Raw genomic sequence first — 17,232 nt, forward strand, 5'->3', positions numbered from 1 at the left:
TAAGGCCCAGTTCCACCAGCTGCGGAAAGCCTTCACTGATGCACTTACCCAATGATCTTGTACCCTCTGCCTTCGGAGCACCTAAGGTTCTGACCATGTCTGTCTCTTTCTCATCAGCCACAAACTCCCTGCTTATGTAATCTCTTCTTTTGAGCACGTGTCACACAGGCCATAGGTGACTGTTAGTCATATATATATATTTGATCACTGTATATTTTTTCTTTAAGGTACAACACATTCTTTCCAGTTTGCCTAAGCTCTACCATCCCCTACTGTTCTATTGCCACTGCTTCTTTTATTTCTGTTTCCTTCCTGTCCCCAAAGGCGTCTGAATATTCACCCTGTGGAAAAGATCCATAAATATTTCAAACTCTTTGTTCCTCAGAGCTTTGAGTATAATACATGCTTCTTGAAAGATCCACGAGTCAAAGTTCTACCTTAACAGGTTCTCTAAGTCTAGCAGGTTCTACCAGGAGAATCTTTACTACAACAATAATAATAATTAATAATTTTAAAAGCTAAATTTTACTGAGAGATTAAAGTGTGCTAGGGACTTGCAAGCACATTCGGGGATTATCTCATTTAATCCTCACAACAATTGCATGAGCAAGTATTATTATTCCCATCTTATAATAACATCAACAATACTGATGATCACTACCATAAATTAAATGTTCTTTAGTGGTAGGAATTGTTAGAAATACTTTATATATGTTATGTCATTTGTTCCGTGTATGGTAGGAGATGAGTGGTTCTCAAAGTGTGGTCCTGGGGCCAGCAGCATCAGCATCTCCAGGGAACTTATTAGAAGTGCAAATTTTACGGCTCCAGAGTAAAGAATCACCAGATACTCCCACTTATGCACATGAAGAGAGCTTTGGATATTAGTTCAGACCATGGGAGAAGGGAAGAGAAAGACTGTTTCATACAATATTCAGAAGAGAGCTTTATTAAGTTCTCTGGATCATGAACTCCATTGACAATCTAATAAAAGCTGAGACTCTGTTCATTAACAAATGTTCCCAACAGTCCCATCAACCATTAGATAGAACTGATGACTATAGACTACTTCATCCAACAAGAGCAGAATACACATCCTTCTCAAGTTCATACTGAATGTTCCCCAAGAATGATCACATTGTGGGCTATGAATAACACATGAACAAATTTTAAAGAATAAAAATTAAACAGTGTATCCTCTCAGACCAAAATAGAGTTAAACTTGATATCAGTAACAGAAAGATAGCTGGATGACTCCAGAATATTTGGAGATTAAGCCACACACTTCTAAATGACACTTAGGTCAAGGAACAGACATCAAAAAATTTAAAAACATTTTGAGCTAAATGAAAATATAACAATTTGTGGAATGCAGTAAAGCATTGCTTATATAGAAATTTGTAGCACTGAATACAGATATTAAAAAAGAAGAAAGACCTAAAATCAACAAATCTTAAATTTCCATCTTAAGAAATTAGAAAAAGAAAAGCAAATTAAATCCAAAGTAAGCAAAAAAAAAGAGAGAGAGAAATAAAATTTAGAAAAAATTTAAATCAAAAATCAATAAAATTAAAAACAAGAAATCAAAAGAGAAAATCAACAAAACCAAAAGCTGTTTTCTTAAAAATGATCAATAAAACTGATAAGTCTCCAGCCAGGTTAAATAAGAAAAAAGGAGAAGACACAAATTACTAACAACAGAAATGAAAGAGGTGATATCACTATAGGTCCCATGGATATTAAAAGGATAATTAATATTATGAAGAACTATATGCCCACAAATTTTATAACCTAGATGAAATGTACCAATTCCTTGAATACATTTTCTGCCAAAAGTCACAGAAGAAGAAATATACAATATGAACAGGTCTATTTTTATTTAAGAAATCAATAGTGAATCAAAGAATCAATAGTGAATAACCTTTTAAAACATAAAACATTGTGCCCAGATGAGTTCACTGATGAATTCTTCCAAGCATTTAAGGAAGAAATGCCATCAATTCTCTACAAACTCTTCCAGAAGATGGAAGCAGAAGGAATACTTCCTAACCCATTTTATGAGGGCAGCATTACTCTAATACCAAAACCAAAGACATTATAGGAAAAGGAAATTACAGACCAATATTTCTCATGAACACTGATGCAAAAATCCTCAGCAAAATGTTAGCAAAATGAATCCAACAATGTATAAAATGAATTATATATATTGACCAAGGGGGATAGTATATGAGGTTGGCTCCAACATTCCAAAGTCAACTAATGTAACCTATCACATCAATAGACTAAAGAACAAAAGTCACATGAACATATCAGTAGATGCAGAGGAAGAATTTGACAAAATCTAGCACCATCTCATGACTAAAATTCTCAGAAAACTAGGAATAGTTGAGGAAGTTTTCAACTTGACAAAGAACATCTACATAACTATTACTCCAAAAAAAAAAAAAAAACCTACAACTAACAACATACTTAATAGTGAGAAACTCAAAGCTTTCCTACTAAGAAGGAACAAGGCATGGATGTCTCTCTCACAACTCCTTTTCAACACTGGACTAGAAGTCCCAGCTAAGACAAAAATACAAGAAAAGGAAATAAAAGGTGTATATATTTGGAAGAAAGAAATGAAACTGTTCATAGATGACATGATCATCTATGTAGAAAATCTGAAATAATCAGCAACAAAAAACTCCTCAAAGTAATTATACTAATTACTAATTATAGCAAGGACACAAGATATAAGGTTAACATGCAAAATTCAATCACTTTTTAAAAATACCAGCAATAAACTAGTCAATTTGAAGTTAAAAATGCCACTTATATTAGCAGCACCAAAATGAAAAACTCAGGCATTAATCTAACAAAATATGTCAAAGATATACATATATGAGGAAAGCTAAACAAACAAACAAAAAAACTGATGAAAGAAATCAAAGACTAAATTAATTAATGGAGAGATATTCCATGTTCATGGATAGGAAGACTCAATACTATCAAGATGTCAGTTCTTCCCCACTTGATGTACAGACAAGGTAAACCCATCAGAATCTCAACAAGTTATTTAATGTATTTCAACAAACTGATTCTAAACTGATTTATGTGAAGAGGCAAAAGACCCAGAATAGTTAACATCATATTGAAGGAAAAGAAGAACATCAGAGGATCAACATTACCTGACTTCAAGACTTGTATAAAACTACAGTAATCAAAACAGTGTGGTATTAATGAAAGAATAGACAAATAAATCAGTGGAACAAAACAGAGCTCAGAAGTAGATCCACACAAATATAGCCAGCTGATCTTTGACAAAGGAGCAATGCAAATAAAATGGAGAAAAGATAGTTTTTTTAATATATAGTACTGGAACAGCTAGACATCCGCATTTAAAAACAGATTCTAGACACATACCTTAACCACTTTATGAAAATGAAATCAACATTGATCTTAAGCCTAAATGCAAACTGTGAAACTATAACATGTCTAGACAATAACAAATGAGAAAACCTAGATAATCTTGGGTATGATGATGATGACTAATTTTTTAGATACAACACCAAAGGCATGATCCATGAAAGAAAAAATTGATAAGTTGCACTTGATTAAAATTAAGAACTCCTGCTCTGTGGAAGGACTGTCAAGAAAATGAGAAGACAAGCCACAAACTGGGAGAAAATATCTGCAAAATACACATCTGATAAAGTACTATTATACAAAATATACAAAGAACTGAAACTTCAATAAGAAAATGAACAACATGATTAAAAGATGAGCAAAAAATCTATACAGACAACTCACCAAAGATGTATAGATGCACAAGAAAAGATGCTCACATTATACATCATTGTGAAATTTCAAATTGAAACAACGAGATAGGACCACGTATCTATTAGAATGGCAAGAACCCAAAATACTGACACCACCAAATGCTGGAAAGGATGAGGAGCTCTTCATTCATGAACTGCCATTCATTAATGGTGGGAATGCAAAGTGTTAGAGCCACGTTGGAAGATAACTTTGGCAGCTTCTTAGAAAACTGAATATATTCTTATCATACCATTAGCAATCATACTCCTCAGTATTTACCCATATAAGTTGAAAACTTATCTTCACACAAAAACCTGCACATGGATGTTTATCGCAGCTTAATCCATGATTGCCAAAACTTGGAAGCAATCAAGGTATTCTTCAGTAGGTGAATGGGTCAGTGAACTGTGGTATATCCATATAAAGGAAATTCAGTGATGACAAGAAATGAGCTGTCAAGCTATAAAAAGCCATGGAGGAATCTTAAATATACCTTCCTAAGTGAAAGAATCCAACCAGAAATGGCTGCACACTATATGATTTCAACGATATGACATTTGGGAAAAGCAGAACTGTGGTGACAGTTAAAAGATCAGTGGTTGCCAGAGATTTGAGGCAAGGGAGGGAGAAGTAAATAGAGGAAGAGCAGGGAATTTTAGGGCAGTGAAACTATTCTGTGTGATATTCTAATGTTGGATACACGTCACACACTTGTCAAAACCCACGGAATGTACAATACAGAATGAACCCTAGACTATGGACTTTAGTTAATGATAATGTACCAGTATCAGTCAATTGTAACAAATGTACCACACTCTTGCAAGATGTTAGTAACACGGGAAGATGGGAGGTGGTGAGGGAATATATGGAAACTCTTGGGACTTTCTGATCATTTTTCTGGAACAAAAACTGCTTTAAAAAGACTGTTAATTTAAAAATTATAAATTTTTAATAAATTACATATATTAATAGTTACACCATTTGGCTTAGTAATTCCATGTTTGTGAAGCTATTCTGAAAAAAAGCAGCCCAAAAATCTAGACCAGAATACAGGAATTTTTTTCACCAGAGTGCTTGCTGCTGCTGCTAAGTCACCTCAGTCGTGTCCGACTCTGTGTGACCCCATAGACGGCAGCCCACCAGGCTGCCCTGTCCCTGAGATTCTCCAGGCAAGAACACTGGAGTGGGTTGCCATTTCCTTCTCCAGTGCATGAAAGTGAAAAGTGAAAGTGAAGTCGCCCAGTCGTGTCCAACTCTTAGCAGCCCCATGGACTGCAGCCCACCAGGCTCCTCCGTCCATTCGATTTTCCAGGCAAGAGTACTGGAGTGGGGTGCCATTGCTTTCTCCGAGTGCTTACTTTAGTCTTTTTTTAAAAATAGCAGGATGGGGGACACAAGTACACTCATGGCTGATTCATGTCAATGTATGGCAAAAACCACTACAATGTTGTGAAATAATTAGCTTTCAATTAAAATAAATGAATTAATTAAAAAATAGCAATAGATAATAACTACCTCAAAGAAGGTAACAGATAAAATAAATCACCACATATTTATTTACAGATTATACATCTGTTAAAATGATGTGAGTGAAGAGCTTATAAAAATATTTATATTATAATGTAATATGAAAAGAGCAGAGCACTAATGAGTTTTTCAAAAAGCAACAGGCTTTAAAAATTTGGAAGGAAAACATGTTAACAATTTGTAGGTGGGTGGCAGGATCATAGGTGATCTTTCCCTTGTGCTAAATCTTTAATGAATATGCATTACTTTTAATAAGAAAAAAAGTCAGGAAAAAGTGTATGTTAATCAATAAATCCTTGTGAAGTGTTATTTTGTGATTTAGATTCTGTGAAAAATAAGTGAGAGAAAAGCAAAAAATATGGGACACCTCCTTCACATATTTTCACACCTTGTCAAATAACACAAGCTTCACTTACTGGAAAAGTGGTTCAGAGAACAATGTCTTTGATTGAATCCTTAGGGTTCAGAAAGTGTATGAGAGAGAGAGGGAGAGATAGAGAATATATGGGATGAGAGGAGAGGGGAGAGGATTCAGGGTGGTTGTAGGTTGTGCCTGATGCCTGCAGAATTCTCAGGACAGGGTCTCACATAGGTAGGCACTTAATAAACACCTCTTACTGGTCTCTTGAGAAACACTAGAGCCAGATGAGCTCCAAAATTTGTTGGATTTTAAAAAGGTAACACAAGACATATTCCACATGTTATGAAATGCTCCCAGCAGGTATTTATTCATTGGTAAGTATTCAAACTGAGTGGGAACACTTGAGCATTACATGTTTGCCACGAGATGATTGTGCACTTTTATTATTATCCTTATTATTCAGTCCCTCTGAACCTCAGTTTTCTCATCTGCAAATGCTCAGAAATATCCCCTTCTCTTCTGGGAAAAGGGGCTGGGCCGACCAGGTCCCGCCCAGCTGGGGCGTTCTTACCTTCTTCTGGCCCTAGCTTCACTGTGTGGGATTCGTGCAGGATCTCTGCCACTGGCCTGCGGGTGTAAAGGATGGTGGCACCGCTCAAGTTGACTTGGACCCGCTGGGCCCGGGAGGTGAGGCTGGTCAAGCACAGGGCCAGCTTCAGGTCATGGCCCAGCACCGGTGGCTCCAGCACCTTGAACTTGCCGGTGATGCTGGGCTTGGTGGCAGGCTGCAGGAGGTCATCACGCCAGAGACCACGGCCGCCCCCTCTGCGGACCCGGGCCCTCCTTCCAGAGGCTTCCACGCTGAACAGCTTCTTCACGGCCTTGCTGTACACCTGCCTCTCCTTCCGGGACCCTGCAGGCATGGGACATCATGAGGCAGGCACCGTCTTCTCTGCCGCCTCTCCCAGGGCCAGCTCTCCTCATTTCCCTCTTCTCTAAGCACAACCACTACTCCATCCCCACTTTAATTTACCATGGCTGTCGGAGGTCTCAAATTGGCAGCCCAAGAGCCATATGCAGACCTCAGCATTGTATTTGGATCTGGGACTACTTAAATAAAATTTTAATCAGTTACCAACTTCAGATTAGAAAATTTCACATAACAATAGAGATTGGTAGCCCTCTGACATATGGATGTGAAATCTCATATAATAAAGATAGCTGACACTTTTGTAGACTTACTATCTGCCAGGCACTGTGGTTCTAGATGATATATATATGTGTGTGTATATATATATATATATATATATATATATATATTTCCTCCCTGGCCCAGGATGAAGGTACTATTATCATCCCAATTTTACAGATAAGGAACCCAAGGCACAGGAAATGAAGAAAACTTGTAAGAGAGCTAAAATTTAAACCCAGGCAGTCTGGTTCCAATTTCTGTGTTCCTAATCACCCCCTCTTCCCAACCTCTACATGGCAGTCATGGCCTCGAGCTGAGGAAGCTGTGCTTTCTCTGTATGGGAACATACTCGCTGGTTCTCCACAGTCTCCACCTGTAATTCTCCTGCTGCTGGTCTGCCACACTGGGGTGCCATCTGCAAGCTCCTGAAGACATGAGTTTAGGATCCCCGATCTCCTACTTTCCCTGTTGCTAGCACAGACCTGTCCTCTTTTTTGATCTCCAGACCAATATATGACTGGTCCACTGGCCCACTTCCACCCCCGGGATGTCCCACAGGCGCCTCCAACCCAACCAAATACGCCATCTTCTGCCTGGCAGCATTCCCATGTCAGCAAATGGCTCCACTGTTTACCCAGCATCCAAGTCAGAAACTGGACATGTCCTTGACTCTTCCCTCAACCTTACTACCCACAACTGGTCAGGCGATAAGTTCCGTCCAACATCCTCACTGGTCTCCGGAATCTGCCCCCTTTTCCCCTCACTCCTTTCCCCTCAGACCACCATGTAAACTGTCTCACTCTCAGGTCAGTTTGCCGCCAGGCGATTGTGAACTTTGTTTTCATTTACAGTCCCTCCAGGTCTCCGTTTCCCGTCTATAAAGTGGGGAGAAGAGGTGCGCAGGCGAGGCCTGAGCACAGTGCTCAGGAATGTTCCTCCCTTCTGGAGGATGTGGGCTCCACGTCCACTCCAGTCTTTCTTCTACCCTGACCTGTTCAAGACCCACCTCTGACGCTTCCTCTTCCTTGAGCTCTGGGCTGTCCTCCTTCCCAAACGTTCTCCCAAGTACCTCACTACTGTGTGGCCTGGGCTTGAAGGGATTCGTGTGGACCTAAAGGTTCTTTAACATGTCATGTTTTATTATTAAAATTTATGTGAAGTTTTCAGTTTACTCCATAATTTACTTATAAAATATTTTTTACTAAGAAAATGTTTCTTTTCTCTGCCAAAAATTCTAATGTGACTTTCTCAGGGAGGCCTTCTCTGACCACCAGATTTTTTAAAAACAGCTTTATTCGGATATGTGTTAATTTACCAACACACAATGTACAGATTTAAAAGGACACAAGCCAATGTTTTTTTAATACATTCACAGAGTTGTGTACCCATCACCACAATCTAATTTCATAACAATTTCTGTCACCCTTAAGAAACTCTATAACCATTAGTGGTCACTTCCCATTCCTCCCTGCCCTGCCCCAACCCTAGGCAACTGCTATTTTAATTTCTAATTTGCCTATTCCGGGCATTTCATATAAAGGGAATCATATAATGTGTGGTCCTTTGTGACTGGCGTTTTTTTCACTTAATATTTTTAAGGTTCATCCATATTGTAGAATATATCAGCACTTCATTCCTTTTTATTGCTGAATAATATTGCATTATTGGAGAAGGCAATGGCACCCCATTCCAGTACTCTTGCCTGGAAAATCCCATGGGTGGAGGAGCCTGGTGGGCTGCCATCTATGGGGTCGCACAGAGTCGGACACGACTGAAGCGACTTAGCAGCAGCAGCAGCAGCAGTGGCTGTGAAGCAATATGTTGTTGTGGCTTTGAATATTATTAATGCTGTTAAGCATCTTTTCATGTTTTTTGGACATTTGTATATTGTCTTCAGAGAAAGGTCAATTTAAATCCCTTGCCCATTTAAAAATTGGGTTATTTATCTTTTCATTATTGAGCTATAAGAAGTATTTATACATTCTGGATACAAGTCCCTTATTGGATACATGATTTGAAAATATTTTCTGTTCCATGGGCTATCTTTCTTTTTTCTTGATGGTACCATTTGTAGTACAAGTTTTTAGTTTTAATGAAGCCCAATTTATCAGTTTTTTCTTCTGTCATTTGTGTTCTTGATGTCATATCCAAAAAGGCTCTGTTAAACTCAAGCTTATAAAGATTAGCTCCTGTTTTCTTCTAAAACCTTATAATTTTAGCTCTTTGATACAGATCAGTGACCCATTTGAGTTAATTTTTGTGTATGGTCTGATGTAAAAAGCCAGGTTTATTCTTGTGCACGTGGATAATCAGAGGTCCCAACACCATCTATTGAAAAAGGCTATTCTTATTCACCCTTCATGGAATTGTCTTGACATCCTGTCAAAATCAATTGAGCATAACTATAAGGGTTTATTTCTGGATTCCTCATTCTTTTCTATTGATCTGTAAGTTCATTTTCATGACCATATCACACTATCTGGGTTATTGTATATTTATAGTAAGTTTTGAATTTGGGAAGTTTGAGCCTTCCAACATTATTCTTCTTTTCTAAGATTGTTTTGGTTATTCTGGGTCTCTTGCATTTCCAAGTGAATTTTAGAAACAGCTTGTCAATTTTGGTAAAAAAAAAAACTCAGCTGAAACTTTGATATGGGTTTCATGGAGACTGTAGGTCAATTCTGGGGCATTGCCATCTTAAAAAAAAATCTCTCATTCCATGAAAATGGGAAATCTTTCCATTTATAATTTCTTTCAACAATGCTTTGTAGTTTTCAGTGTACTAGTCTTGTTCTCCTTTTGTTAAATTTATTCTTAAATATCTTATTCTTTTTTTGCCATGCTGTGTGGCTTGCAGACCCTAAGTTCCCCAACCAGAGATTGAACCCAGGCCCCGCCAGTGAAAATACCAAGTCCTAGCCACTGGACAAACTACCAGGGAATTCCCAAAGTATTGATATTTTATTATTTTGGATACTATTGTAAATGAACTTGTTTTCTTAATTTCATTTCAGATTATACATTTTTAGTATCTTGAAATACTATTAATTTTAAAAATTGATTTTGTTTTCCACAATTTTGCTGAAATCATTTATTGGCTCTATTAACTTTTAGTGGATTCCTTAGAATTTTATGTGTACACGATTATATCATGTGCAAGAGATAGTTTTACTTCTTCCTTTCCAGTTGGGTTTTCTGCATCTATTGAGATGATCATGTGGTTTTTGTCTTTTTTATTGTTATAGCATACTATATTAATTAGTTTTTAATATTAAATCCATCTTGCATTCCTGCAATAAATCCCTTCCTCATGGCATATAATCTTTTTTATATGTTGCTAGATTCAGTTTGCTAGTATTTTGTTGACAATTTTTGCTTCTATGCACATAAGGGATATTGATCTCTAATTTTCTTTTCTTGTGATTTCATCATCTGGTTTTGGTATCAGGATAATACTAACCTCATAGGACAAATTAGGAAATGTTCCCTCCTCTACTATTTTTTGAGGAAAAGTTTGTGAAGAATTGGTATTAATTCTTCTTTTAATGTTTGGTAGAATATTCACCAGTGACATGTGGGCTTGGTCTTTGTGTATGTGTGTGTGTGTATTTTTAAATTATTACTGCATTCTATTTATAAACCTATTCAGATTTTCTAATTCTTCCTAAGGCAGTTTAGGTAATTCTTAGAGAAACTTGTCCATTTTATCTAAAGTTATCTAATATGCTGGTATATAGTTGTTCATAGTATCCCCTAATGAACTGTTTTATTCACAACTCTTCTGACACCAAATGTGTGGGAGTTTCCCATACATACACAAGAAGGAAGGGAGGGAGGAGGGCACAGCACAGAAGTGGAGAAACAGATAGCAGAGTAACAGAGAGGGAGGGAAAGGGTGGAAGGGGAGTTCCCTAGGGGCTGGTCACTGGGTCTCTATGGATCAGCCTCTGAGCTCCAGCCCTACAGTCACTGAATGCACTGTCCTCTGCCTGCCTGGCTGGCCAGGGCCTGATCAGCATGTGCTGGGTCTTCCCCCATCACAGGCTGAGGTGGGCAGAATAGTGTCCCCCTAAATGGTATGTCAAAGTCTTAATCCCTGGTACCTGCGAATATAACCTTATTTGGAAATAAGGTCTTTGTAGATGTAATTAAGACTCCTGGGATAAGATCATCCTGGATTTAAGGTGGGACGGAAAGCCAATGATTGATGTCACTGTAAGAGAAAGGAGATGGTGATTTGAGACACATAGGAGGAAAGATGGAGGCAGAGACTGGAGTGATGCAGCCACAAGCCAAAGAATGCAGGGACCAACAGTAGCTAGAAGGATCAAGGAAGGACTCTCCCCTTAGAGACTTTGGCGGGAGTATGCTAACACCTTGGTTTTGTACTTCTGGCCTCCACAACTGTGAGAAAATAATTTTCCGATGTGTTAAGTAGCTACATTTGTGGTAATTTGTTATGGCAGTCCTAGCAAGCAATATGCAGGCTCAGAGGCAGATGGCTGAACCGCCAACCTGGCTCCCCTGCAAGCCCCTGGCACCAGTCTCTAACTGAGATCTTGCCTCTGTGCTTAGAGCCTCTGACTAAAGATCAGTGGGGGGAAACTGCCTTCCTCCGCTCTACTCTAAAGCCTGTTGCAGAAAGCCCACCTGAATCTGAGGACAGCCAGTGTGTTCTTTGTAAATACAGTTTCCTTTGCTTGGAAAGCTGGTTCTTCTTTGCTCAGCATCCAGGCTGACTCAGGGGTAGGGACAAAGCACATTGCCCCAGGGGCTCTGAATCTGTGCTTCAGTGAATGGAGCAAGTAGACAGGCCTTGCCATTTCATCCATGGAATGGGAGGCCTGTGGTTTGGTTGAATAGCACTGCTTAGAGTGAATCTGGAGTCAGGATGCAGAGTCCTGTCTTCTCAGAATGTCTTTCCAACCCTTTATCTCCTGGCTAAATCTTGCTCCCTGTAGATGCTCTTCATGAACTCTCCGCCCTGGCTGGATTAGCAACCCTTTCTCTGTGCTTCTCCAGCCTTCTGGCCTCCCCTACACTGTGCTGATCACCCTGCACTGTCCTTACACTTACTGGATGGTGAGTTCTCTGGGCTCTTCTCTTTCTCCCTTGCCTCTGAATCATACCTGATACTTAGGAGGTGTTTTATATTTCTGGAATACATAAAAGAACCTGGCACAGTGCATGGCACATTGTGGGTAGTCATGGAAGAGACAGCAGTCTAGCAGAGTGGAGGACCAGAGGCTCTGAGATTAGACAGAAGCTCTAGTTAGCGCCCTGCTCTTCTAGGTTTTGGAAACTTGGAGAAGCTACTTAACCTCTCTCTGATTCAACTTGCTTACCTGTAAGATGGGATATTTATGAATATTAAATGAAACAAGTCATGGACATTGCTTACCACGATGCTTAACACAATTTAGATACTATTATTAGCCTAGATGTAAAATCAGCTGCCCCACAGTGGGCAGTCAATCAACAGTAGATTATATTATAATTATATAGTGCAGCCAAGTGTAGAGGAAGAGCATCGTTGTGATCCTTGGCTGAGTCCACTTTCCTCTCTGCACCTCTGCCTTTCCCTCTGTCAAATAAATGTTATATAAGTGTCTACCTTACAAGCTTGTGGGAACTTCTTTGTAAACACTTGTTAAATAAAAGCATTAAGTAACATGTGAACATGGCCAGCCCACAATTGGCACTCAGCATGGTGACTGCGGTTATTGTCATCACACAGCAGGATGTTGATTTCTCTCGTGGCCACGGCTGATGCTTAGGACAGAAGGCCCCAAAGACCTTGTATTCTAAGTTCTAGAAACTCCCAGCAGATGGGACCAGGCATCAAACTGCGGGACATATGAGAGAAGTAGGAGTTTAGAAGAAGCCTTGCCACATACCACCCCTCTACTCCCCACCCCGTGACAGTGAGGAAGAGGCCTGAAGAGGAGAAGGTCATCAACATCAAGGGCCATGTTTCTAGAGAAGAAACTGAGGGAATATGGTAGTGTGTGTGTTTATGTGTGCATGTGTGTGCATATGTGTGTGGGGAGGTGTTTACAGATAGAATCAGTGTTAAAGTTTGGGGTGTTTGCAATAAGAAGGAGCTGGCTGGTAAAGGCTGGCAATGCCTACAGGAAGAGAAATCTGGCATTTCATTCTGGTGGCATTTCATTTCATTCAGCTCATTACTGAGCTGTGTATTCCATGAGCACAGAGGAAAAAATTGAAGGAAGATGGCAGGTGGATCACGGCCCGTCAAGAACTCTCTCCCCACCAGCTTCTGAGGGGGACACAGCAGCTGGATGAGTTTGGAGGCCACAGCCCTCCAGAATCTGGGGACAGAAATGACTACACATCAGAGAGAAGCTGTGGGACGGCCAGTAGGGCGGGAGGGGGTCTGCCGCAAGAGGGGCCAGTGTCTCAGGAATCCGCAGTGCCTGGGGCCGGCATAGGCGTGAGTCCCGAGACTGCAGGCCATAATAGAGACACCATCTGTCCTCCCAAAGCTTCGGAGTGAGTAAGACAGCAGCACCCGCCTGCCTTCAGGCCTTGAATCCTTGCCCCATGAAGTCAAAGGTGTTTCTTCTCTCCTCTCCTCCTTGGCCTAACACACTAGAAGACTCAGACTGGTGTTCTCAACTTGGCTGCACATTGGAATCGCCTGGAGTGCTTTTAAAAGTCCTGATGGCTGGGCCACACCCTCTGGAGACTGCAATTCAGTTAGCCTGGGTGCAGTCAGCTTGCTGTGGTAGGTTAAAATGGCCATAATACTTTCTTTGCAACTCTTCTCATCAAGAGGTAGAGTGTACTTCCTGTCCCTTCCATCTGGGGTGGTTGTTTATTGTTTGACCAACAGAATGTAGCAAGGGTAAGTTCTAAGTAAAGCCTCAAGAGACCCTGTAGCTTTCGATGTCACCCGCTGGGCACACTGCCAGGATTCTGTGGGTCTGTAGTTGACCCACAGAATCCTGAGCAAAGGGTAATTGTTGTTCAGTCTGTATAACTAAGACTGTACCCTAGGTGACTCCGATGTACATCCGGTGCTGCAAACCACCATACTAAAGGGGAGATAGTGGACAGTTGGAGGCAGCCAGAGCACACGCTGTCCCCTCCTTATACAGCAGCCTTCTGGGGTCACTGCCCCAGTTTGTGCTCAGAGGAGGGGAGGAGACTAGCTCTGACTCAGATTTGAACTTGAAGTCTTGATTACCCAAACAACATCCTTTTAACAGGCAAAAATGGCTGAAAAATGCACAGTCAGATCACAGCATTATTAAGGAACCTGTTACTTAGTGGGAAAAGGTGATTTTTAAAGTTTATAGCTGGAGGCACTGACCAGAAAAAATACATGTGTTTTGTGTTTGTACCCCAACAAGCACAGAATCTTCAGTAAGCCACTGACCCCCTAAATTAGTGACCATGGCTTAGGCCTTGGCAGATGATAAACAGGAGTTACTATTATTATTTGGTAGGGCCTATTGGTATGGACTTCCCTGGTAGCTCAGACGGTAAAGCGTTTGTCTACAATGCGGGAGACCTGGGTTCGATCCCTGGGTAGGGAAGATTCCCTGGAGAAGGAAACGGCAACCCACTCCAGTACTCTTGCCTAGAAAATCCCATGGATGGAGGAGCATGGTGCAGGCTACTCTCCATGGGATCGCAAAGAGTCGGGCACGACTGAGTGACTTCACTTCACTTCACTTCTCTGGTATGTATCCTATTGTTTAGCCTCTAAGTTGTGTCTGACTCTTTGTGACCCCATGGACTGTAGCCCACCAGGTTCCTCTATCCATAGGATTTCCCAAGTGAGAATACTGGAGTGGGTTGCTGTTTCCTTCTCCAGGGGATCTTCCCCATCCAGGGATCAAACCTGAGTCTCCTGCATTGGCAGATGGATCCTTTACCACTGAGCCACCAGGGAAGCCTCAGTATGTATCCTAAGTGTTCAATAAATAATACATGTTACTATCATCACTATTATTAGTGATTATTATTATCACATGTCAGAATACCTGGCACAGTACATGCAATATATATGTTAAAGGAAATGTAGCTATTGATATTGTCAGATGTGAGAAATCTATTTAGTAAACAAAGGAAGCTGTTAATATAAGCTAAAGACACTTGGCTCAAAGCAGAGAGACAGTGCCTAACCAGGCTGTCACCAACACATCTTATGAGAAAGGGCCTGGCCATGTTGCCCATCTGCAGCAGCCTGGCCACTGGGGAGGCTGATGGAGGCCACTGTATGCCCTTACCTTCCGGATACTTGTAGAGGCTGGTGATGTCCACGCGGGAGTCGCTGCCCACCGCCTTGGTGCTGATGCACCGCCCGATCTTCTTCGTGTCTGAGTACACACGCTCCCGGCTCTCATCCTCATTCCAAAGCCAGGTGATGTAGTCTGCGTTGACCTCCGCAAACACGAAAGGACCATCGTGGGCCAGATGCACGTCGCCCTCGCGGATGGCGGTGACGGAGGCCGGGCCACACCGGAACACGCCTGCGCAGGAGGGGTGGGCGTGAGCATCTCCAGGAGTCAGAAAGCGGGAGTTCGGGACCCACCCGGCTGAGCCCGTACCTTCGCTCTCCTCCTGGGGGGTGGCATCCAGAACCTGCCAACCATTGTAAGAGGGGCCCAGGTCCCGCCGGGCAAACCAGCTCTCATTCCAGACATGGAAATTCCTGCCGCAGAGAGGAAGGGGCAGGGTGGCCTCTGGTGAGCAAGAGAGGTTCCCCAGAGACGGCAAGTGCCTGTTGCCAGCCAGACCCTGGGCCCTGCTCTGTGGTTGAGTTTGTGAACCGTCATTCAGCTGTATTGATGAATACATATCATCCACACAGGTACAGGCAGACCTTGTTTTATCCTGCTTCATTCACTTTATCCCGCTTTATAGATAACTGTGGGTTTTTTTTATTTTAATAAATTGAGTGTTTATGGTAACCCTTCCTCATGTCTGTCTCACCTGTTTTCCCAGAAGCATTTGCTCACTTCATGTCCCTTTGTGTCACATTTTGGTAATTTCTGCACTATTTCAAACTTTTTCATTATTATATTTTTTATAGTGATCTGTAATATTTGATGTTACTAGTATAACTCGCTGAAGGCTCAAATGATAGCATCTAGCAATAAGTATTTTTAAAATAATGTATGTATATCATTTTTTAGACATAATGCTATTGCACACTTATTAGACTATAGTGTAAACATAACTTTTATATGCTCTTTTGGATTAAAAAATTCATGTGACTCACTTTATTGTGATATTCACTTTATTGAAGTGGTCTGAAACCTAACTGGCAATAGCTTCAAGGCCTGCCTTTATGTATACATATATATGTCTATATCTATATCTATGCTGCTGCTGCTAAGTCGCTTCAGTCGTGTCCGATTCTGTGCGACCCCATAGATGGCAGCCCACCAGGCTCCCTCGTCCCTGGGATTCTCCAGGCAAGAACACTGGAGTGGGTTGCCATTTCCTTCTCCAATGCATGAAAGTGAAAAGTGAAAGTGAAGTCGCTCAGTCATGTCTGACTCTTCGCGACCCCATGGACTGCAGCCTACCAGGCTCCTCCGTCCATGGGATTTTCCAGGCAAGAGTACTGGAGTGGGGTGCCATCGCCTTCTCTGATCTATATCTATACCTATGTCTATATCTATATCTAGATCACCTATATCTATATCTTGTTGTTCAAGGTCCAAAAATGCAACAGCCAATAAGACAGAAGATCCTTGTTCTCATGCAGCTTACATTCTAAGGAAGGAGACAGATAGGAAGACAGGCAAAATTAAGTAAGCAGATAACTAATAAAACAATAAAGTAACAATAAATGCTGTGAAGAAAGAGAGGAGCTTGAGATGGAGAATAACTTCTGGAGATCTTTTCTAAGTAAATGACATCTAAGATGGGACCTAGAATAGAAAGAATTAGTCATAGGATGAGTGAAGGAAACAGTGGCCCAGGAGGAAGGAACAGCATGTGCAAAGGCTCTTGAGACAAGAAAAAACTTAGTGTATTCAAGGAACAGAAAGTATGTGTCTTTGGGCTATGTCAAGCACTAGGGTAGGTAGGTTTCAGATTATGCAGAGTTCTGTAGGCCTTGGTAGGGACTTTAAGCTTTAAGTTTCCTATGTTAAAGATGAGAATACGAGGCTAGGAAAAGTGACACCATTTGCCCAACATCACACAGTAGAAAGCAGCAGAGAGAAACCCTGATTGGCCTGAGTTGGTGTCTTTTGTCTTTACAGCTGGCCTCCAAACTGTTCTTTGGAAAATATTATAAAAAGCCTTTGGAAGTAAAGGGGAGAACATGTATAACCTGCATGGCGACAGAGATCCCAATAACAAAAGA

At 40.9% G+C, this 17,232-nt stretch overlaps 1 protein-coding gene across 1 annotated transcript in view; it reads right to left on the reverse strand.

Annotated features, from left to right (window-relative positions):
• Positions 1-17,232, reverse strand: part of TGM6 (transglutaminase 6) — a 32,426-nt gene that overhangs the window by 5,553 nt on the left and 9,641 nt on the right. Inside the window, exons 7-8 of the mRNA XM_061436763.1 lie at positions 15,140-15,564; positions 6,261-6,602 (exon numbers count right to left, since the gene is read on the reverse strand). Of these exons, the coding sequence (XP_061292747.1) occupies positions 6,261-6,602; positions 15,140-15,564 (767 nt within the window). The remainder of the gene's footprint in view (positions 1-6,260; positions 6,603-15,139; positions 15,565-17,232) is intronic.

Source organism: Bos javanicus, chromosome 13 (genome assembly GCF_032452875.1).
Source record: "Bos javanicus breed banteng chromosome 13, ARS-OSU_banteng_1.0, whole genome shotgun sequence".
NCBI lineage: Eukaryota > Metazoa > Chordata > Mammalia > Artiodactyla > Bovidae > Bos > Bos javanicus.